The sequence below is a fragment of the Arvicanthis niloticus genome, chromosome 7 (assembly GCF_011762505.2).
Source record: "Arvicanthis niloticus isolate mArvNil1 chromosome 7, mArvNil1.pat.X, whole genome shotgun sequence".
NCBI lineage: Eukaryota > Metazoa > Chordata > Mammalia > Rodentia > Muridae > Arvicanthis > Arvicanthis niloticus.
In genome coordinates, this window is record NC_047664.1 from 35,844,873 (window position 1) to 35,860,903 (window position 16,031).

A 16,031-nucleotide genomic window follows, 5' to 3' on the forward strand; every position below is an offset into this window, starting at 1 on the left:
AAAACACGTATAACAATACCCAAAGCCACATTATTTATAACAGACCCAATCTGGGTATATCTGAAATAAAATTATTAAAAAAAAAAAAAAACCTCACAAGAACAAACAAACAAACAAACAAAAACTTGATACTCAGAGAAACACAGATAAATTTTAAAAATACCAGTGGGCAAAAGAAACCAGGTACCAAAGAGTTTATATGATTCTATTTATATAAAATTCAAGTCCAGAGAAAGCTAGTCTACGGTGTTAAAAGCCAAAATAATGGTTACTGGGGGGCAGGAGAATGTAGTGTCTGGGAACTGGAAATAAAAAGATGGCCCAGGCTAAATAGATGGCTCAGCAGTTAAGAGCACTGACTGCTTTTCTATACGTCCTGGGTTCCCAGCACCCACATGCATTACATGGTGGCTCACAACCACCTGTAACTCTAGTTCCAGGGAATCCAACCCCTTCAGATTTCTCACTTGGGGTCCCAGGCACATATGTGGTGCACATGCATGGCTGAAGCAAAACATTCATACGCATAAAATCTAAAAAAAAAAAAAAAAAAAGGGAAAAGGGAAAAAAATTAAGTTCTTTTTCTTGATTTTGAATAGTTATATAGACGTGTCCACTCAAAAAACAGTCACAGCTGTACATAATGAATTGTATGCATTTCTGTATGGAACGTTATTGGTATTATTTTTTGGTGATGGATAATGAACCTAGTACTTCTGTATTCTAAGCAAGCAATCTACCACTAAATTACATCCCAAGCCCTAAACAGTTAAGAATTTTTAAAATATTTTTTATTTTAAGCCGAGCAACATAGCACACACTTTAATCGTAGTTCTTAGGAGGCATAAGACTTTGTGAGTTCATGCTATACACTGAGACTCCCTATCAAAACAAAAACAACAAAAAACCCCACTGTTTTTTAATTTAAAAATTTGTTTTTCTTTTATGTGCATGGATGTTTTGTTTGCATGTATGTCTGTGCACTATGTGCATGTCCACAGAGGCCAAGAGAAGGTGCTGGATCCCTGGAACTGGAGTTTCAGGTAATTGTGAGCTGTCATAATGGTTCTGAAAAATGAAACTTGTCCTCGGGAAGAGCAGCCAGTGTGTTTAACCACTGAGCCATCTTTCCTGCTCCAAAATTATGACCTTTTTTTTTTTTTTTTTAAGGGAATCAGGTCTAGCTATATTGCCCAGGGCAGTCTCAAACTCATGGTCCCAAGTAATCTCCCTTCTTAGTTGTTGGGACTACAAGCATACATACTCAGATTTCTTTTTTAAAGTAATGTATGTATGTATGTATGTATGTATGTATGTATGTACGGTATCAGAAAATGAGTTCAAGGGACTGTGGAAATGGCTCAATCAGTAGAGTGCTTGTTGCTCAAGGATGAGGGTCTGAGAGTTCAGATCCCAACATACATGGTGACAAGACTGCAATCCCGCACTGTATGCTGGAGGACAGGAGAGAGAATTGAGGATTCTTGGGGCTTGCTGGCCAGTTAGTCGAACCAATAGGTAAGATCCTGTCTCAATGAATGAGGCCTACAGAGGACACAGGTGCCAACCTCTAACACTTATACAGATACACATCACACACAAGGATAAAAAAGAAAAAAGCTGGGCTTGGAGGGGCACATCTCTAAACACAGCACTCAGGAAGCAGAGACAGGTGGATCTCTATGAGTTTGAGGCCAGCCTGGTCTACAGAGGGAGTTTCAGGACAGCCAGGGCCACACAGAGAAAGCCTGTCAAAAAAGAAAGAAAGAAAAAAAAGAAAGGAAGGAAGGGAGGGAGGGAAAAAAAAGATAAAAGGTATATTCAAATTTATTTTATAAAACAAAAACTCCCAGTTAGCAAGGCAACTGTTAAGGGTTTGGTGTGACTGCAAGCATTTTACTAAGCATGCACAAAGCAAGCTCACACACATATATCATCTCCATATAGACACTCCACAAATCAAGGCACACAAATGAAACGGTACTATGACTGTTTCGTAATGGGTCTTTCTCTCTAGTTATTCTCTGAGGTATGCGCCCATGCTCTAAATGACCTTCAAGCAGTAAGTGCAGTACACGTAACAGAGCAATGCAGAGGGCCTGGAGGAGGAGATACAGCCGGACTGCCTAGTCCCATTCCCCGTCTTTCTCTACTCTCCCTTTATCTCCCTCTCTCTCCCTCTCTGCTGGATTATGAGATGGGATCCCACTATGTAGACCTGACTAGTTTGGAACTCCTATGCAGACCAGGCTAGCCTCAAGGCATGTACCAGCAAATATAGCGTCTTGATTTTTTGAGAAACAGTCTAGTTACATAGCCCAGAGTCTGCTCTGTTTTCAGTGCAGGCTGGCCTCAAATTCACAATCTTCCTGCTACAGTTTCCCAGTCTATCAGCAGGCCAGCTCCATGTTCTTTGGTTTCCTATTATCGAGTCCTACTGGAAAAATATATTTTTGCTAACAACTCTAATTCCACGTCTAGAGCTGACAGGAAGAAGTGAAGACCTTGCTAAGTCCTTTTAAATTTCTCTCGACTCCTGTCACAAAGTTCCTCCTCCTCACTAGCCACTTATCTTGCTTCATAAAACTATAAGAATTTAGACCAAATCTGGCATCACAAACAAACAAAAGTCAGGTTACATACTTACACACATATATTGTATGTATGTATATATGTTGTATGTATGCACGTACACACACATGGGTACATGTGTGCGTGCAGACATACAGATTGACCATACATGTAAAGTAGAAGCTTTTCAAATGAGTCCAGCTCCTTTTAGAGAGCCTTCCACTTTTCTTCCCCAGCCCCTGAGGTACAGTGTGAACCAACTACATGTCTGCAGGAAGCAAGTTTACATGCAGGCTGAGGAACCTGAAAGCTAGGGATAAATGAAGTCCAGCTGTATGGGTATGCTCCTGGCACAGAGGCCCAGGATTTCTTTACTTCTGAACATAACTCCTGCCTCTCACAAAACCGTTCTCACAGAGTAACCTGATGGGGATGACAGCTGGGAAAGCCACCAGCTCTGGTGGACTCTGGCTGGTCTGTGGTAAAGCAGAGCCACCCTCACCTGCATGATGCTGTTGAGGCGAGGCTGGAGGCTGCTCAGATACTCCTTCTTCACCTCAATCTCCTTCAGGATCTTCTCCTTATTGGACAGACATTCTCGGTACTTCTCTGCCAGCCTAAAGGAGCACACAGGGCACTGTCAGGAATGCCTTGCAGGGATACTGCCACACACCTGTTCACTCTCTGACCTTACTTGTGACAGCTCTGACTGTTCTAATGACAGCCAGCACTGTGTGCCAAGTCCTTTAGTAAGTTCCATACAAGCACTGTTATACTAGTAATTACACAAATCCTCAAATATGGTGACTTAAAACTATTTTTTTACTATTTATTTTATTTTGTGGGGGTGGGGTGGGGCAGGGAGAGGGTTCCTGAGTTATGGCACGTGTGGAGATCAGATAACAATTTACACTAGTCGGTTTTCTCCTACCAAGTGGTTTCCAGGGACCAAACTCAAGTTGTAACTAGGATTATAGCAAGCCAAGAGGAATGAGCCAGTACACAGCAGTCCTCCACTGACTCTGCTCCAGGTCAGAACTCCAGCTTCTGCTCTGCATTCCTGCTGGCTTTCCTCAGTGGTGGAGTGTGAGCTGAAGGTTGTAAGCTGAAATAAACCTTTCTTCCCCAAGTTGCTTTAAACCCTAACCAAGACAAGCAACAAAGGTATTTAGGAGTTTAAGATGTGCTTGGTTGGTAGAGTGCTTGCCTGGCACCACCTAAATTCAGATGTGAGGTGAATATCTAAATCCTAGCACTCAGACGTTCAGTCACCTTGGCCATGCTGCATGTTTGGGTAAAGGCACTTGGCCAGCAAGCCTCATGGTCTGAGATCAACCCTAGGAACTCATGGAAAGGTGGGAGGAGAGAACTAATTTCACAGTTGGAGACACGCACGCACGCACGCACGCACGCACACACACACACACAACTTTATGATGTGAGCCACGATAAGCTCTTTTCTCTAGGTTGTCTGTTAGCATTTTGTCAGAGAAACAAGGAACGTAACTAATACAGCTAGTAAACAAATGGGTTTCATTGTGACATGTTCATGAATATGTAGCATTTTATCTTGTCATTTGTCACCCTGACTGCTTTCTTCCATGTCTCTCCCCATTTCTTACCTACCTCTATAATGTGCGTGTGTGCATGCACACGAATGTGTGTGTGGGTACACTCATCCATGAGAGCACATGTAGCGAGCAGCAGTCCATCCAACTGTCTTTCTCCATTGTTCTCTGCCTAGTTTTTGAGGCAGCGTCTCCCACTGTACCTGGAGCTCACTGCTTAGGCTGGCTGGCTAGAAACGTTGTGGGATCTACTAGTTTCTACACCTCAGACTCACGCCACTTCACCCAGCCTTTTTACATGTACTTGGGATCCAAATTCAGGGCCAAAGCCTTGTACAACAACAACTTTACCTACTGAGCCATCTTCCAGTGCAGATTCCCCCTTTGCAGTGTTGGGCATCGAGTCAAGAGTTTTGTGCATGGTGGGCAAAGATTCCACACTGAGCTACATATCATCACGTCCAACTTCCTATTGATAACCTTAACAGTCATAAGGCCACCCTGAAAGGTCAGTCAACTTTGAATAATCCAGGCCGAATTAATAAGAAAGTGAGATTTGGTCCTGGAGACTACTTGACTAATCCTGGGTCACGACCAAGCACTGTCACTGTGTGGTTAACCAGGTCAGGAAGGAGGAAGCAGCACCTTTTCCGTTGTTCCAGCTCCCAGTCCAAGCGTGCCAATGTCTGTTGGTGAGGGTCTCCCATGGTGATCTCGGCCTTGCTGATGTTTGGTGGAGCCTCTGAATAAAATTCCTCTAAACTGACCAGATCAATTTCTTCATGCTTTGACCTACGAGCAGAAATGAAGTTCTCAGACAGCCATTTTCAGAACCCCAAACTGTGGCTTAGCAGGGACAGTGGTTCCATTTGTCTACGCAGCCCCAGCCTCTGGCTACTGGAGATCCTGGAATTCTACCTCAGCAAATGCTCGATGACAAGCATTTCAGTGTGATGAGAGGTTATTAGTGACATACCACAAAGTCATTTGCCCATGCTGCCCAACCTGTTTATCCACAAACCAGCTGAAGGCTTGAGAAGGATGCTTAATGAATTTACAAACGTCTCCTGGTTGAACAGGAGAACTATTAGCTAAGAGACTCAGAATCCCTGCAGCCTAGGATTATACCATCATGTTGAAACCAAGACACGTCACTATGGAAGACTAAACCTAAGAGTCTATACATAACTTTAAAACATTTTCACGGTATACATGTAAGATGAGAAAAAGCCAGCTCGGCAGAACCAGAAGTGAACAAAATCTAGAGGCTTTAAATTTTGCTTGTTTACAGAAAAGATGATTCTCTGTGGGTTAATGTCACGAGTGGTCATGCCATGGCCACATAAGCGTCACAGCTACCATAGTCCATACACCTATCCATGATGCTCTTCCCTCTGTCCTCGCCTCACATAGTTCTTAGGAGATGGGGGCTTTAGCTCCATCTTAAACCTATTACCTTTTATTACATATATATATATATGTATAATTTACCTATACTCTATTCTTTTTCCATTTTTCATTTTGTTTGTTTGGTTTTTTTTATTATTGTTTTTGTTTTTTCAAGACAGGGTTTCTCTGTTAGCCCTGGCTGTCTTAGAACTCAATCTGTAGACCAGTCTGGCCTCAAACTCACCGAGATCTGCCTGCCTCTACCTCCCAAGTGCTGGGATTAAACATGTGAGCCACCACTGCCAGGTTATTTTTCCCTACTTCAAATGTGCCGAGATTACACAGCTAGTGAGAGGCAGAGCCTGAGCAGTAACTGCAGAGCTCACGACTCTTCTTTGTGGCCTCCTGCCTGAGTTCACTATAATCTGACTTGGCCCATTTGCATTAAGCAAAGAGTAGAGAGATGGGAGTAACTTCTTTTATGCTGTTTTTATACATTCTCAACTGTCATACTTTCAAAAACAGCCCTGGAGCGGGAAATGTTAACCAGCAGGCACATTAGCTTTTCAATGGGGAAAGTAGGTACTGGTATTCTATGTCACAGAAGATGAATAACAATACACATTGAGGAGAAAATTGTTTTTACCAAGTGCTGAGCTCAAACCTCAATAGGGGCCGAAAGGCTTCCATGGTTCTCTGTGTCGTCTGAAATGACTGCTTGAGGTTCTCCACTTGAAGTGATCTCCCGATCCATCCCCAAGATCCTGTAGTCTTGTAAGCTCGCCCATTCTCCTTCAAAGGGATGGCTCACACCGAGCCATGGAAGAACAGGCATTACCACAGACTAGAATGTCAAAGCCCTGTAATCCCAAACTCACTTGAACTCCAGACATTTGGTGATCTCCTTCTGCAGGTGCATCACTTCGTAGAGCAGGTTCTGTAGCTGTAGGTGGTAGGCATCAACTTTCTGTTTGGCCTGAAGAGAGGATGAGGTGAGCAGGGGAATCTGGAGTGGAACTGACCATCAAAGTCAGAGAAGGGGCGAAGCTTTAGTTAAAAAGGGGCAGAGAGGAGGGACAAGAGCTCGACTCTACCTCGTGGGTCTGATCTCTTCCTTTCTTTAACCTGATGTGGGCCAATCGGTTAAGCTTCTTTAGAGTCATGAAATGCACACAGCTCTGAATCCTTCGTTCTTCAATTTCAATGGCCTGTGCACAAAGAGACTGGTAAAGACCACTAACAGAAGATAGCTCAGTTCCCTCCAGACCCTAGCTACCAAGCCAACCCCATGCAGGGCCAAAAGCAGAGTCTAAAGGGAGCCCAGAACAGTGAGAAATGTCATAAAAGAAATGAAAGAGTTAGGCCAAGCATGATGACACACTAAGGCCTTTAATCCCAGTAATGAGGAGGCAGAGGCAACAGTTCAATGCTAGCCTGGTCTACACTGGGAGTTTCAAGGCCAGACAGGGCTACATAGTCTCAAAGAAGAAAAATTTAAAAAAAAAGAAAAAAAAAAAAAAAAAAAAAAAAAAAAAAAAAAAAAAAAAAAAAAGGAAGAAAGGGAGGGAGAAGAGGAGGGAGAGAGGGCGAGCAGGCTGACTAATATAATGGTTATAATGCTAGAGCTATAGAATGTAACAACCTTAACAGTATTGGTCAATATGAAAATAAGCAAGACTGCTGGGAAAAGTGAATTCTTTAAATCACCTGTCTAGTTTTTAGACATTGTTTAGTTTTATATCTGCCTGGGTAATGCATTTAACATCCATGATAATTTTATTTTGGGCTCTTATAATTTATTTGCACATACTTCTCAACACATAGCAAAATGACTGGCATGTTAAAAAATATCACATTATAGTCATAGAAAAAAGATATCTTGTCCTTTCATTACTATAGTGGAAGATGGGGCTGTTATGACAAATTCTAAAAAATTGATAGGCAGGTCTCTGGTGCTGCCGGACCCCAACCCTAACTGCAAAAGGAGCCCCAGCTTGCAGACACGCCAGGCCTAGCATGGGAGCCCCAGCTTGCAGACACGCCAGGCCTAGCATGCCCAGCCTTTCTTCTTACCACGTCCTTGCTGCCCTTGCTCTTCAAGTCCTGGATCTCGGCCATCAGCCTTTGTAGCTCCTGGCAAGTGTACTTGTACAACTCATAGTCTCTGCCAGGGTCCCTCAGGTCAACCTCAGCCTCCTCGCTGTAGTATTTGCCTTCCTGTGAAGGCAAGAAAAGCAGTCCTAGGTGAGGATCTCCCTGCCAGATCAGGGACAGTAAAGAATGAAAACCTTCATTATGTAAGGACATTACAATTGCCAGTGTGCAGTCAGTCTGGGCTACACAGTGACTCCTGGCCAACTAGGATGACACAGTGAGACACTCACACACGCAAACACACATACACGTACAAAAAAATTAAAAAGCACTATCAGCCAGGCATTGTGGCATATTCCTATAACTGCAGCACTGGGGAGATGGAGGCAGGACAATGTTGATTGACTTCAATACAGACCTGTCTCAAAAAACAAACAAATTAGCAATGCTATGATCAAAAGAAAAAAATCTCTATATTAATCTTGATTTCCTGAAACTAAAGAAAACGCTGTTGTTTCATTTTTCTCTTTACTTCACTCTGTCCATAAATTCCCATTTATTCATACAGAACTCACCCTAAGGGTATGGAGCAATAGTGCAGTGACTAAGAGCACCTGCTGATCTTGCAGAAGACCCAGCTTCAGCTCCCAACAACATGGTTGTGCACAACTATCTTAATTCCAGTTCAAGGGGAACCAGCGCCCTCTTCTGGCCCCTGCAGGCACTGCACACAATGACATGCTCAAAACACTTGAAATGCAAAAAACTTATACATACAAAAATAAACATGTTTTAAAAAATGAGCCCTGGGTTGTAAAAGAGGACTTATTTCCTGCACTTGCTTAGAAGATACTGCTTACAAGTTAAACAAATAAGTGCTAAAAGCAATGTCTCTTGCTATGAGGTTCTAATTCAGGCTCTACCACTAAAGCTACACAGAAGCCCATGTCGCTTTTTATTTAAATTTAAACTGATTTGTTTCCTTAGTGTCTACTTCAAAAAACGAACAAGCCAGTTGTGGTGGCACACACCAGTAATCCCAATACACCCAGATGATGATCCAAGATGATCTTAAGTTTTGGGCTAACCTGGACTACGTAGTGAAACCCTGATTCAAAACAACAACAAAAACCAATCAGAAACCAATAAGCCTGGGGCTGAAGTGAAGACTCAGGAATTAACAGCAGCCAGTGCTTTTCTAAAGGACCTAGGTTCAATTCCCAGCATACACATAGGGGTTACTACTATCCCTAACTCCAGTTCTAGGGATTTGATGTCCTCTTCTGACCTCCAGGAGCACTGCATGCATGTGGTACACAAACACACGTGTAGACAAAACACCTATATGCATAAATTTTAAAAAAATGCTAAATAATCAAAACAGCTAAGTTATAGGGGTAAGGGTGGAGGAAAGAGGGTCAGAAACTCAAGGTCACCCTCAGCTATATACCAAGTTCAAGGCTAACTGGGCTATCCAAGACCCTATTTCAACAAACAAACAAACCAAAAAACCCTACATGTTAAGTCATGGATCAGCTTGACAGATTCCAAAAGAAAGAACTAGATAAAGGAGAAGACCGTGGGGTGACAAGAGCTCCTGGACCACAGAAGTCCTGTGGGCACATGCCTCTGGTACCAAAGATGAGCTCTCTCAGCTCTAGAGCTGTGCAGTCAGTGCATAGGCAAGCTGGGAACAGCATGCTGGGACATGCTCTCTGTGCAATACTAATATCCAACAGGCCAGCACCGGATGCAAACGCTCATCTTTTGTCACATCTTGGGAGTTCTGGTCCCACATCTTGGGGTCATCTGGTCTAGTATGGGCAAGCAGAATGTCTCCGGTACACATGACCCTGAGCTCCTCCACACTCACAGGCAGTTCTCGACCACAGTCTGCAGTTTCCCAGCAGCACGGAATCTTGGCTAATCTCACCTGCTCTGTGTCAGATCGGTTCCGTTTCCCTTCAGTTGGGGCTCCATCACTTCGGATCACTTTGGGTTTCCGTTTTTTGCTGGATTCTGATGACATTGTGCTTCCAGGTCAGAGAGCTGTTAAGGAGAGAAGGCTTTTAAGGATTTCCCACAGAGAAATGGAGAAACAGCTCAGCAGGTGGGAGCACTTGTTGCTTTTCCAGAAGAACTAGATTAGACTCCCTGCATTCATCTAGAACTAAGCTCCAGGGTAACTGATGCCCTCTGACATCTGGAAGTACCAAGCTCACATGTGGTGCACAAATATACATGTAGGAAAAACACACATACACATGAAAATTTAAAAAACAATTTAAAAATACATTGTATGAAAAAGTCAAAGAATTAATAAAAGTATCTTGGGGGGGGGGGGTAGAGAGAGATGGCTCAGGGGTTAGGAGCACTGGCTGCTCTTTCAGAAGAACTAGGTTTAATTCTCAGCACCCACATGGCAGCTTGCAACTGTCTGTAACTCTAATTCCAGGGGATCCCACACCCTTACACAGACATGAATGCAAGCAAAATACCAAGGCACATAAGATTTTAAGAAATAAATCACATTTAAGAAAAGAAAAAAAGAAATGCCAGCAAAAGAGCTATTTCTTAGCAAAGACAGACAGGCAAACTCATAGCCAAACTAAGAGAGAGAAAAGGCCTAAATTAACTGACATTAGAAACAAACAGATGAAGTCACATGGATATCAATAAAATTCACAAGATTGTTAGGGAAGACCTTAAGAGGAAAAAAAAAAAATTCCCAGTGTCAGGGATTGAAAGGATGACTCAACAGTTAAGATCATATACTGTGCCAGGCGGTGGTGGCGCACGCCTTTAATCCCAGCACTTGGGAGGCAGAGGCAGGCGGATTTCTGAGTTCGAGGCTAGCCTGGTCTACAGAGTGAGTTCCAGGACAGCCAGGACTACACAGAGAAACCCTGTCTCAAAAAACCAAAAAAAAAAAAAAAAAAGATCATATACTTTTTTGCAGTGGACCTGAGTTCAGCTCCCAGCACCCACGTTGAACAGCTCACAACCATCATAATAAAAAGAAAGAATGCTGCAAGATGTTTCAGAATGGGCTGGAGAGATGGCTCAGTTGTTAAGAGCACTGACTGCTCTTCCAGAGATCTTGAGTTCAATTTCCAGAAACCATATGGTGGCTCACACCCATCTGTAATGGGATCCCAATGCTCTCTTCTGGTGTGTCTGAGGACAGTGACAGTGTACTCATATATATAAAATAAATAAATCTTGAAAAAAAAAAAAGATGTTTCAGGATTAAGCTGGGTATGATGGTATACAACTTTAATCTCAGCACTCAGGAAGCAGAAGCAGGAAGATCTCTGTGAGTCTGAGGCCAATCTGGTCCACATGGTGAGTTCCAGGACAGCCAGGGATATATAAAGATGCTCTATCTTAAGTCAAAACAACCAACCACATTCCTGCCAAGACTATGCTCTTACTCATGAACCTGTCAAAGTACTTCATAAATTTTGGTTTCATTCCCGTCTGGTGTATAATCCTATTCATAATACTACTGACTGACCACCGAGTAGACTTTGATCTAAGCACTTTATGGACGTTCACACCTGGTTACTTTACAAAACCATTCAGATAAGAATGACTACCATCTCTACCATCTCAAAGATGAGAAAAGCAAGGCTTAGAAAGGTGATGTTTTCCAAAGCTGCACAGCTAGTATGGGTCATCTGATGCTACATCAGTACTTATAACACCTGCAGTACTTCATCGCCCAGTCTCACCAGCATCCCTGCTGCCTCCCTGTCTGCCTCTGATATTCAAATAAAGAAGAGCCAGGCACAGTTGTACCTGCCTTTAATCTCAGCACTAGGGTGACAGAGGTAGGAAGATCTCTATGAGTTCCAGGCCAGCCAAGGCTAATGAGACCCCGTCTCAAAGAAGCAAAGTAAGTAAAGACCAATGCCTATGTTTTATGAGGTTCTACCTCTTATAGCCACCCCAACTTTCAAGGGTTATTAATTTATCACCGACACTTGTGGGAGAAGCCTTGAGTTGGAGCCTTGATGTGACTGTTCTAGACCCAACAAACCACTCCATTCTTGTTTCCTCTCAAATTAAAAGAACAATAGTTCTTCAGGGCTTGTAGGGGCACTGACATGTAGAGCATGAGGGTGAGGAACGTGATTGGGGTAGTGCCTGAGTGATTGCATTATGTTAAACACCAGAGGACAGGTTAATCCGCCTTGCCTTTTCCTTGGACAAGTCTATGTAGCTCATGCTACCTTCGAAACGGAGACCCTTCTGCCTCTGCCTCAGCAGTGCTGAGATTATGGTTACGGGTCACAATGCTGTGCTCTCCTTTTTCTGGCTAGCTGTGATGGTGCATGCTTTTAATCTCAGGACTCCAGGAGTGAGGAGCAGAGGCAAGTGGATCTTTGTGAGGTTGAGGACAGCCTGGTCCACACAGTGAGACAACATCTCAAAATACAAAAATCACAAACGATATATCTAATTGTTTCAAGTTTCCTAGTTTATTGTTAATGTTTGCAAATGCCAAGATTCTTGTAAGAAATGGATTCTCAAGTTGGAGAGATGTCTCAGAAGAGCACTGACTGCTCATCCAGAGGATCCAGCTGCAATCAATTCCCAGCATCCACATGGCAGCTCACAGCTGTCTGTAGCTCCAAAATCTAACACCTCACATAGACATACATGTAGGCAAAATGCCAATGCACATAAAATAAAAATAATTAAAAAGAAATGGATTCTCTCTCAGAACCTTAGACAAGGAAACCAAGACAGAATTTATTAATAAATGTTTTCATCATACTATTATGAAGTTATGTCATTATCATAAGACAAGTGCAAGCCGTTTCCTGTTTATGGCATGCAGACCTCAAGTTTTCCTCTACCAAAGTAACTCTAAGTTTAAAAAGTGACTGTGAAGTTGGGAATATTATTTAGCTTGTAGCGTGCTGGGTTGGCATACTCAAAGATCAAAGTGATCTCCTGAATCGCACGAAACTGTGTGTGGTGGGACATGCCGGCAATATGAACAGGTGAGAGGTAGAGCTGGCAGATGGCCTGGTCCTGGTCATCTTTTGCTATATAATGTGTTCAAAGTCAGTACGGGCTACATAATAAAACTCCATCTCCAAGAAAAAAAAAAGGGGGGGGGGAGGTGGCGGGTGGGCTGTGAGACAGGATAGTGGTAAATCAGTAATAACAGCACTTGAGTGACTGAGGCAGAGGGATCTTTGCAAATGTGAAGCCAACCTGGACTACAGAAGCTGCCAGCCAGACTGGACTATAGTGATTGCACTTAAAAATCTTCATTAAAACAGAGAAGGTGCCGGGCGGTGGTGGCGCACGCCTTTGATCCCAGCACTTGGGAGGCAGAGGCAGGTGGATTTCTGAGTTCGAGGCCAGCCTGGTCTACAGAGTGAGTTCCAGGACAGCCAGGGCTACACAGAGAAACCCTGTCTCGAAAAACCAAAAAAAAAAAAAAAAAAAAAAAAAAAAAAAAAACCAAAAAACAAAACAAAAAAAAAAAACAAAAACAAAAACAAAAAAAAAAAACAGAGAAGGCGATGCCTTTGCAGTATAACTTAAGAAAAAAAATCTTATTTTCCTTTTCTTAAAAATTAAGATAAGCAAAATATTTAATGAAACAAGTACACTAAGTCAGGTCAGCTAGCTAGGAAACAGAGCCGACAATATAAAGCAAAGCCAAGCCTCTTTCCCGCATAACATCCGCACTACGCGCTCTCAGTCTTTATGCTTCAGCAATAAATGTTCTTCATTACGACTCCGGAGTCTTATGCGGCGCATTATAAGCGAAGATAATGCCTCTCCCTCAGAGGACCGCAGGCGGCTGCCAGTGACAGCTAACCAAGTGGCGGGCTCGTATGACAAAAACCACAAGGATGGCACGGGAAACCCGGGAAATCCTAACCGCCACACAGGAGCGTTTCCCACACACACACAAAGGACCATCGACGAGGTGTTACCACCACCACAGCCAGCAGCACTATCAGGAGATTACAATGGGGCTAGAGGATGCTGCTCCGCTTAGTTCCCCAGAAAACGGCCGCGAACCTGAGGGAACCCGACAGGCGAGAACCCCAGCCCGGGAACACGCATCGTGCCGTCTGCACCTCAAGCCCCGTGCGCCAAGCGAGGACCTGCACCCCAGACCGCAGCCCTCCAACCTCGCTCACCTGAACGCTCCTCACGCCGTCCAGCCAGACAGCCACTTCCGGCTCTCGACCATAGAGAAGCGGAAGAAAAGAGCCACAGGCCGGAAGTGAGACACAAAGGCCAGATGCAGCTTGGGAAGCAAGGAAGGGGCGTGTCCCAGCTGGGCAACATTTCTATTAAATTGGGAAACTGGTGCGATAAGGTCCAAGAATCTGTGCTTAGTGCCCCTTCACCAGCGCGTGAAGTAGTGGGCTCTCCGCCGACTCACTTGAGTGAGTCCGTGGTATGCGCAAGAAAGGACAAGTGTCGCTGTGCTATAATTTGGACGTAAGTGGATTTTGCCTTCTAACTTTGTTAAGAGGCTGGCTACATAGCACCACTTGCCGGCCTTGAACGCTATTGTCGATCAGGCTGGTTACTAACATCCGCCTGCAGTGATCTCACTAGACTTAGAAGGGAGGTGTCACCACGCCCGGCTCTAACTTGACTTTTTGACACTATTGGAGTCACGGCACCAAAAAAGGAACTGAGTTAGGCGGGGCATAATCCTACCATAAACTTGTTTCCTGCTTCACACAAGTGAATCACTGTTTTTTGATTTTTTTCCTAAGACAAAAATCAGTACTCTAATGCAGTATCTGTAAGCTTCGGGTGTTTCCTATTCCTGGCATTTCTGGAGTAAATTCTGATTGTTTGCAGCTTAAAACATGTATGGTGACTACCTAGCTACACAGAAACAGTTCCTTCTCTTGCTCTGGGATGAAAATGAAAATATTCTCACTAAGAGATCAAGGCCACAGCACCCCTCAACCAACTGAAAGCTGCCCCGCCTTAGACAAGTATTAAGATTCCTTGCAGATAAGACACCACCACAGTTTACAGTAAATATTTAATTTTGGTTCCATCAACTATTCCAGTACCTTCTCCTGGTATGGTAGCAAAACCATGCTAAGCAGGGGTTCATGAGGTATGGGGGTCGTTGAAGAGACCCCAGAATCACTGAACCCACTTCACAGACCTAGTGGTTCTGCAAAATGAGGGTTTGGCTGACAGAATGTCAAGTTGGGAAAGAATTCAAGATGGGATTCTAGGTCTCAGCCTGTATTTTTGCCTGTAAGAAGGAAGAAGTGCAGAAGAGCTGGAGCATCTTCAAGTTGTAACTACATTGTGTAGGAAAACATGGATAAGCCTCTCCATCTGTCTAGGAGCAGGGTCCTCCCTTAAGATCCTCTGTCATCTCTGTTCTATCTTCCTAATTCTGTATTTCAAATTCTGAATCCTATGTGCCCACTTGCTGCAAACCTGTCACATGTACTCAAATCCTTACCAATTCCAGCCTTTCCCCAGCCCTTTAAGTAGAATTCTGGATCTTCTCCTGATTTTGATGACTTCAGAGTTGATGGCAGTTCCAGGCTTTGCTTTTTATTTTATTTTATTTTATTTTATTTTATTTTTTTTTTTTTTGGCTCAGGCTTGCTTTTTTTTTTTTTTAACAAGTAAACACCAGAGAGTTCCTGAGCCCATATGTGGTCTGATATCCTTTCACACTATACTGCCTAACAGCTAGTCATGCCGGCTTTTATGCAACTAAGCCATGGCCACAGTGTGAGCTGGGGACTTGATGTTCTGGAGATGATGAATCTTAAGAGGAAAATGTGTGAATGCTTAAAAGGTTGCTATTCTGCAGTTAGGGAAATTAAAAACTTCATCCAGCATGGGAGAGAGGTTGGCTGGGTATAGACAGACTAGGTTCTCAGAAAACATCATCTTTGTCTAAGCTGAACACCACCCATCAGAAGTCTTCCAGAGTTGAGAAAAAACTATGCCAGTGGGCCCAGAAGCTCCTCTGTTCCAGGTTACTCCACAGGAGACAGGGAAGAAGGTGGAGGCAGTGCCAGCCTCACTGGAGAGGAGAAATCTTCAGAGGGATCATGATTCGTGACTCCATGTGTCGAACCAAGGGGACTATGGAGAGAAAAGCAGAAGTTACAGGGTGCCTAAGGCAAGAGTACCCTTGGTTGCCACGCAAAAACACAAAAGCCTGTGACAGGAAGGGGTCTGTCCCTACTGTCATCTGTGAGAGGCCCATGGTTATGAGACAGGATTAGGTAGTAATAAGCTGAATAGTTTGGAAATTTTTATTCACTTTCTATGTATGTGAAAACTAGGCAGCTCAGTTGGTAGTACACCTGCCTAGCATATATGAACCCTCAGATTCTATCGCCAATGCTTCCAAAACAAGCGAGACACACAAAG

At 43.6% G+C, this 16,031-nt stretch overlaps 2 protein-coding genes across 7 annotated transcripts in view; both read right to left on the reverse strand.

The window, feature by feature from the left end:
* Thoc5 (THO complex subunit 5) overlaps positions 1-13,876 on the reverse strand; it is a 33,036-nt gene extending 19,160 nt beyond the window's left edge. For 2 of the 4 annotated variants that reach the window (XM_034508915.2, XM_034508914.2), the window contains exons 1-7: positions 13,796-13,874; positions 9,556-9,671; positions 7,602-7,745; positions 6,623-6,736; positions 6,407-6,504; positions 4,785-4,931; positions 3,074-3,188 (exon numbers count right to left, since the gene is read on the reverse strand). In XM_034508915.2, coding sequence (XP_034364806.1) covers positions 3,074-3,188; positions 4,785-4,931; positions 6,407-6,504; positions 6,623-6,736; positions 7,602-7,745; positions 9,556-9,651 — 714 coding nt within the window. In that variant the 5' untranslated portion in view covers positions 9,652-9,671; positions 13,796-13,874. Of the gene's footprint in view, positions 1-3,073; positions 3,189-4,784; positions 4,932-6,406; positions 6,505-6,622; positions 6,737-7,601; positions 7,746-9,555; positions 9,672-13,673; positions 13,695-13,795 lie in introns of those variants that run through there. The other 2 variants (XM_076938204.1, XM_076938205.1) reach the window with 2 other exon arrangements.
* Positions 13,877-14,650: 774 nt separating this feature from the next.
* Positions 14,651-16,031, reverse strand: part of Nipsnap1 (nipsnap homolog 1) — a 34,425-nt gene continuing 33,044 nt past the window's right edge. For all 3 annotated transcript variants that reach the window (XM_076938206.1, XM_034509505.2, XM_076938207.1), the window contains one exon: positions 14,651-15,740. In XM_076938206.1, coding sequence (XP_076794321.1) covers positions 15,676-15,740 — 65 coding nt within the window. In that variant the 3' untranslated portion in view covers positions 14,651-15,675. The remainder of the gene's footprint in view (positions 15,741-16,031) is intronic.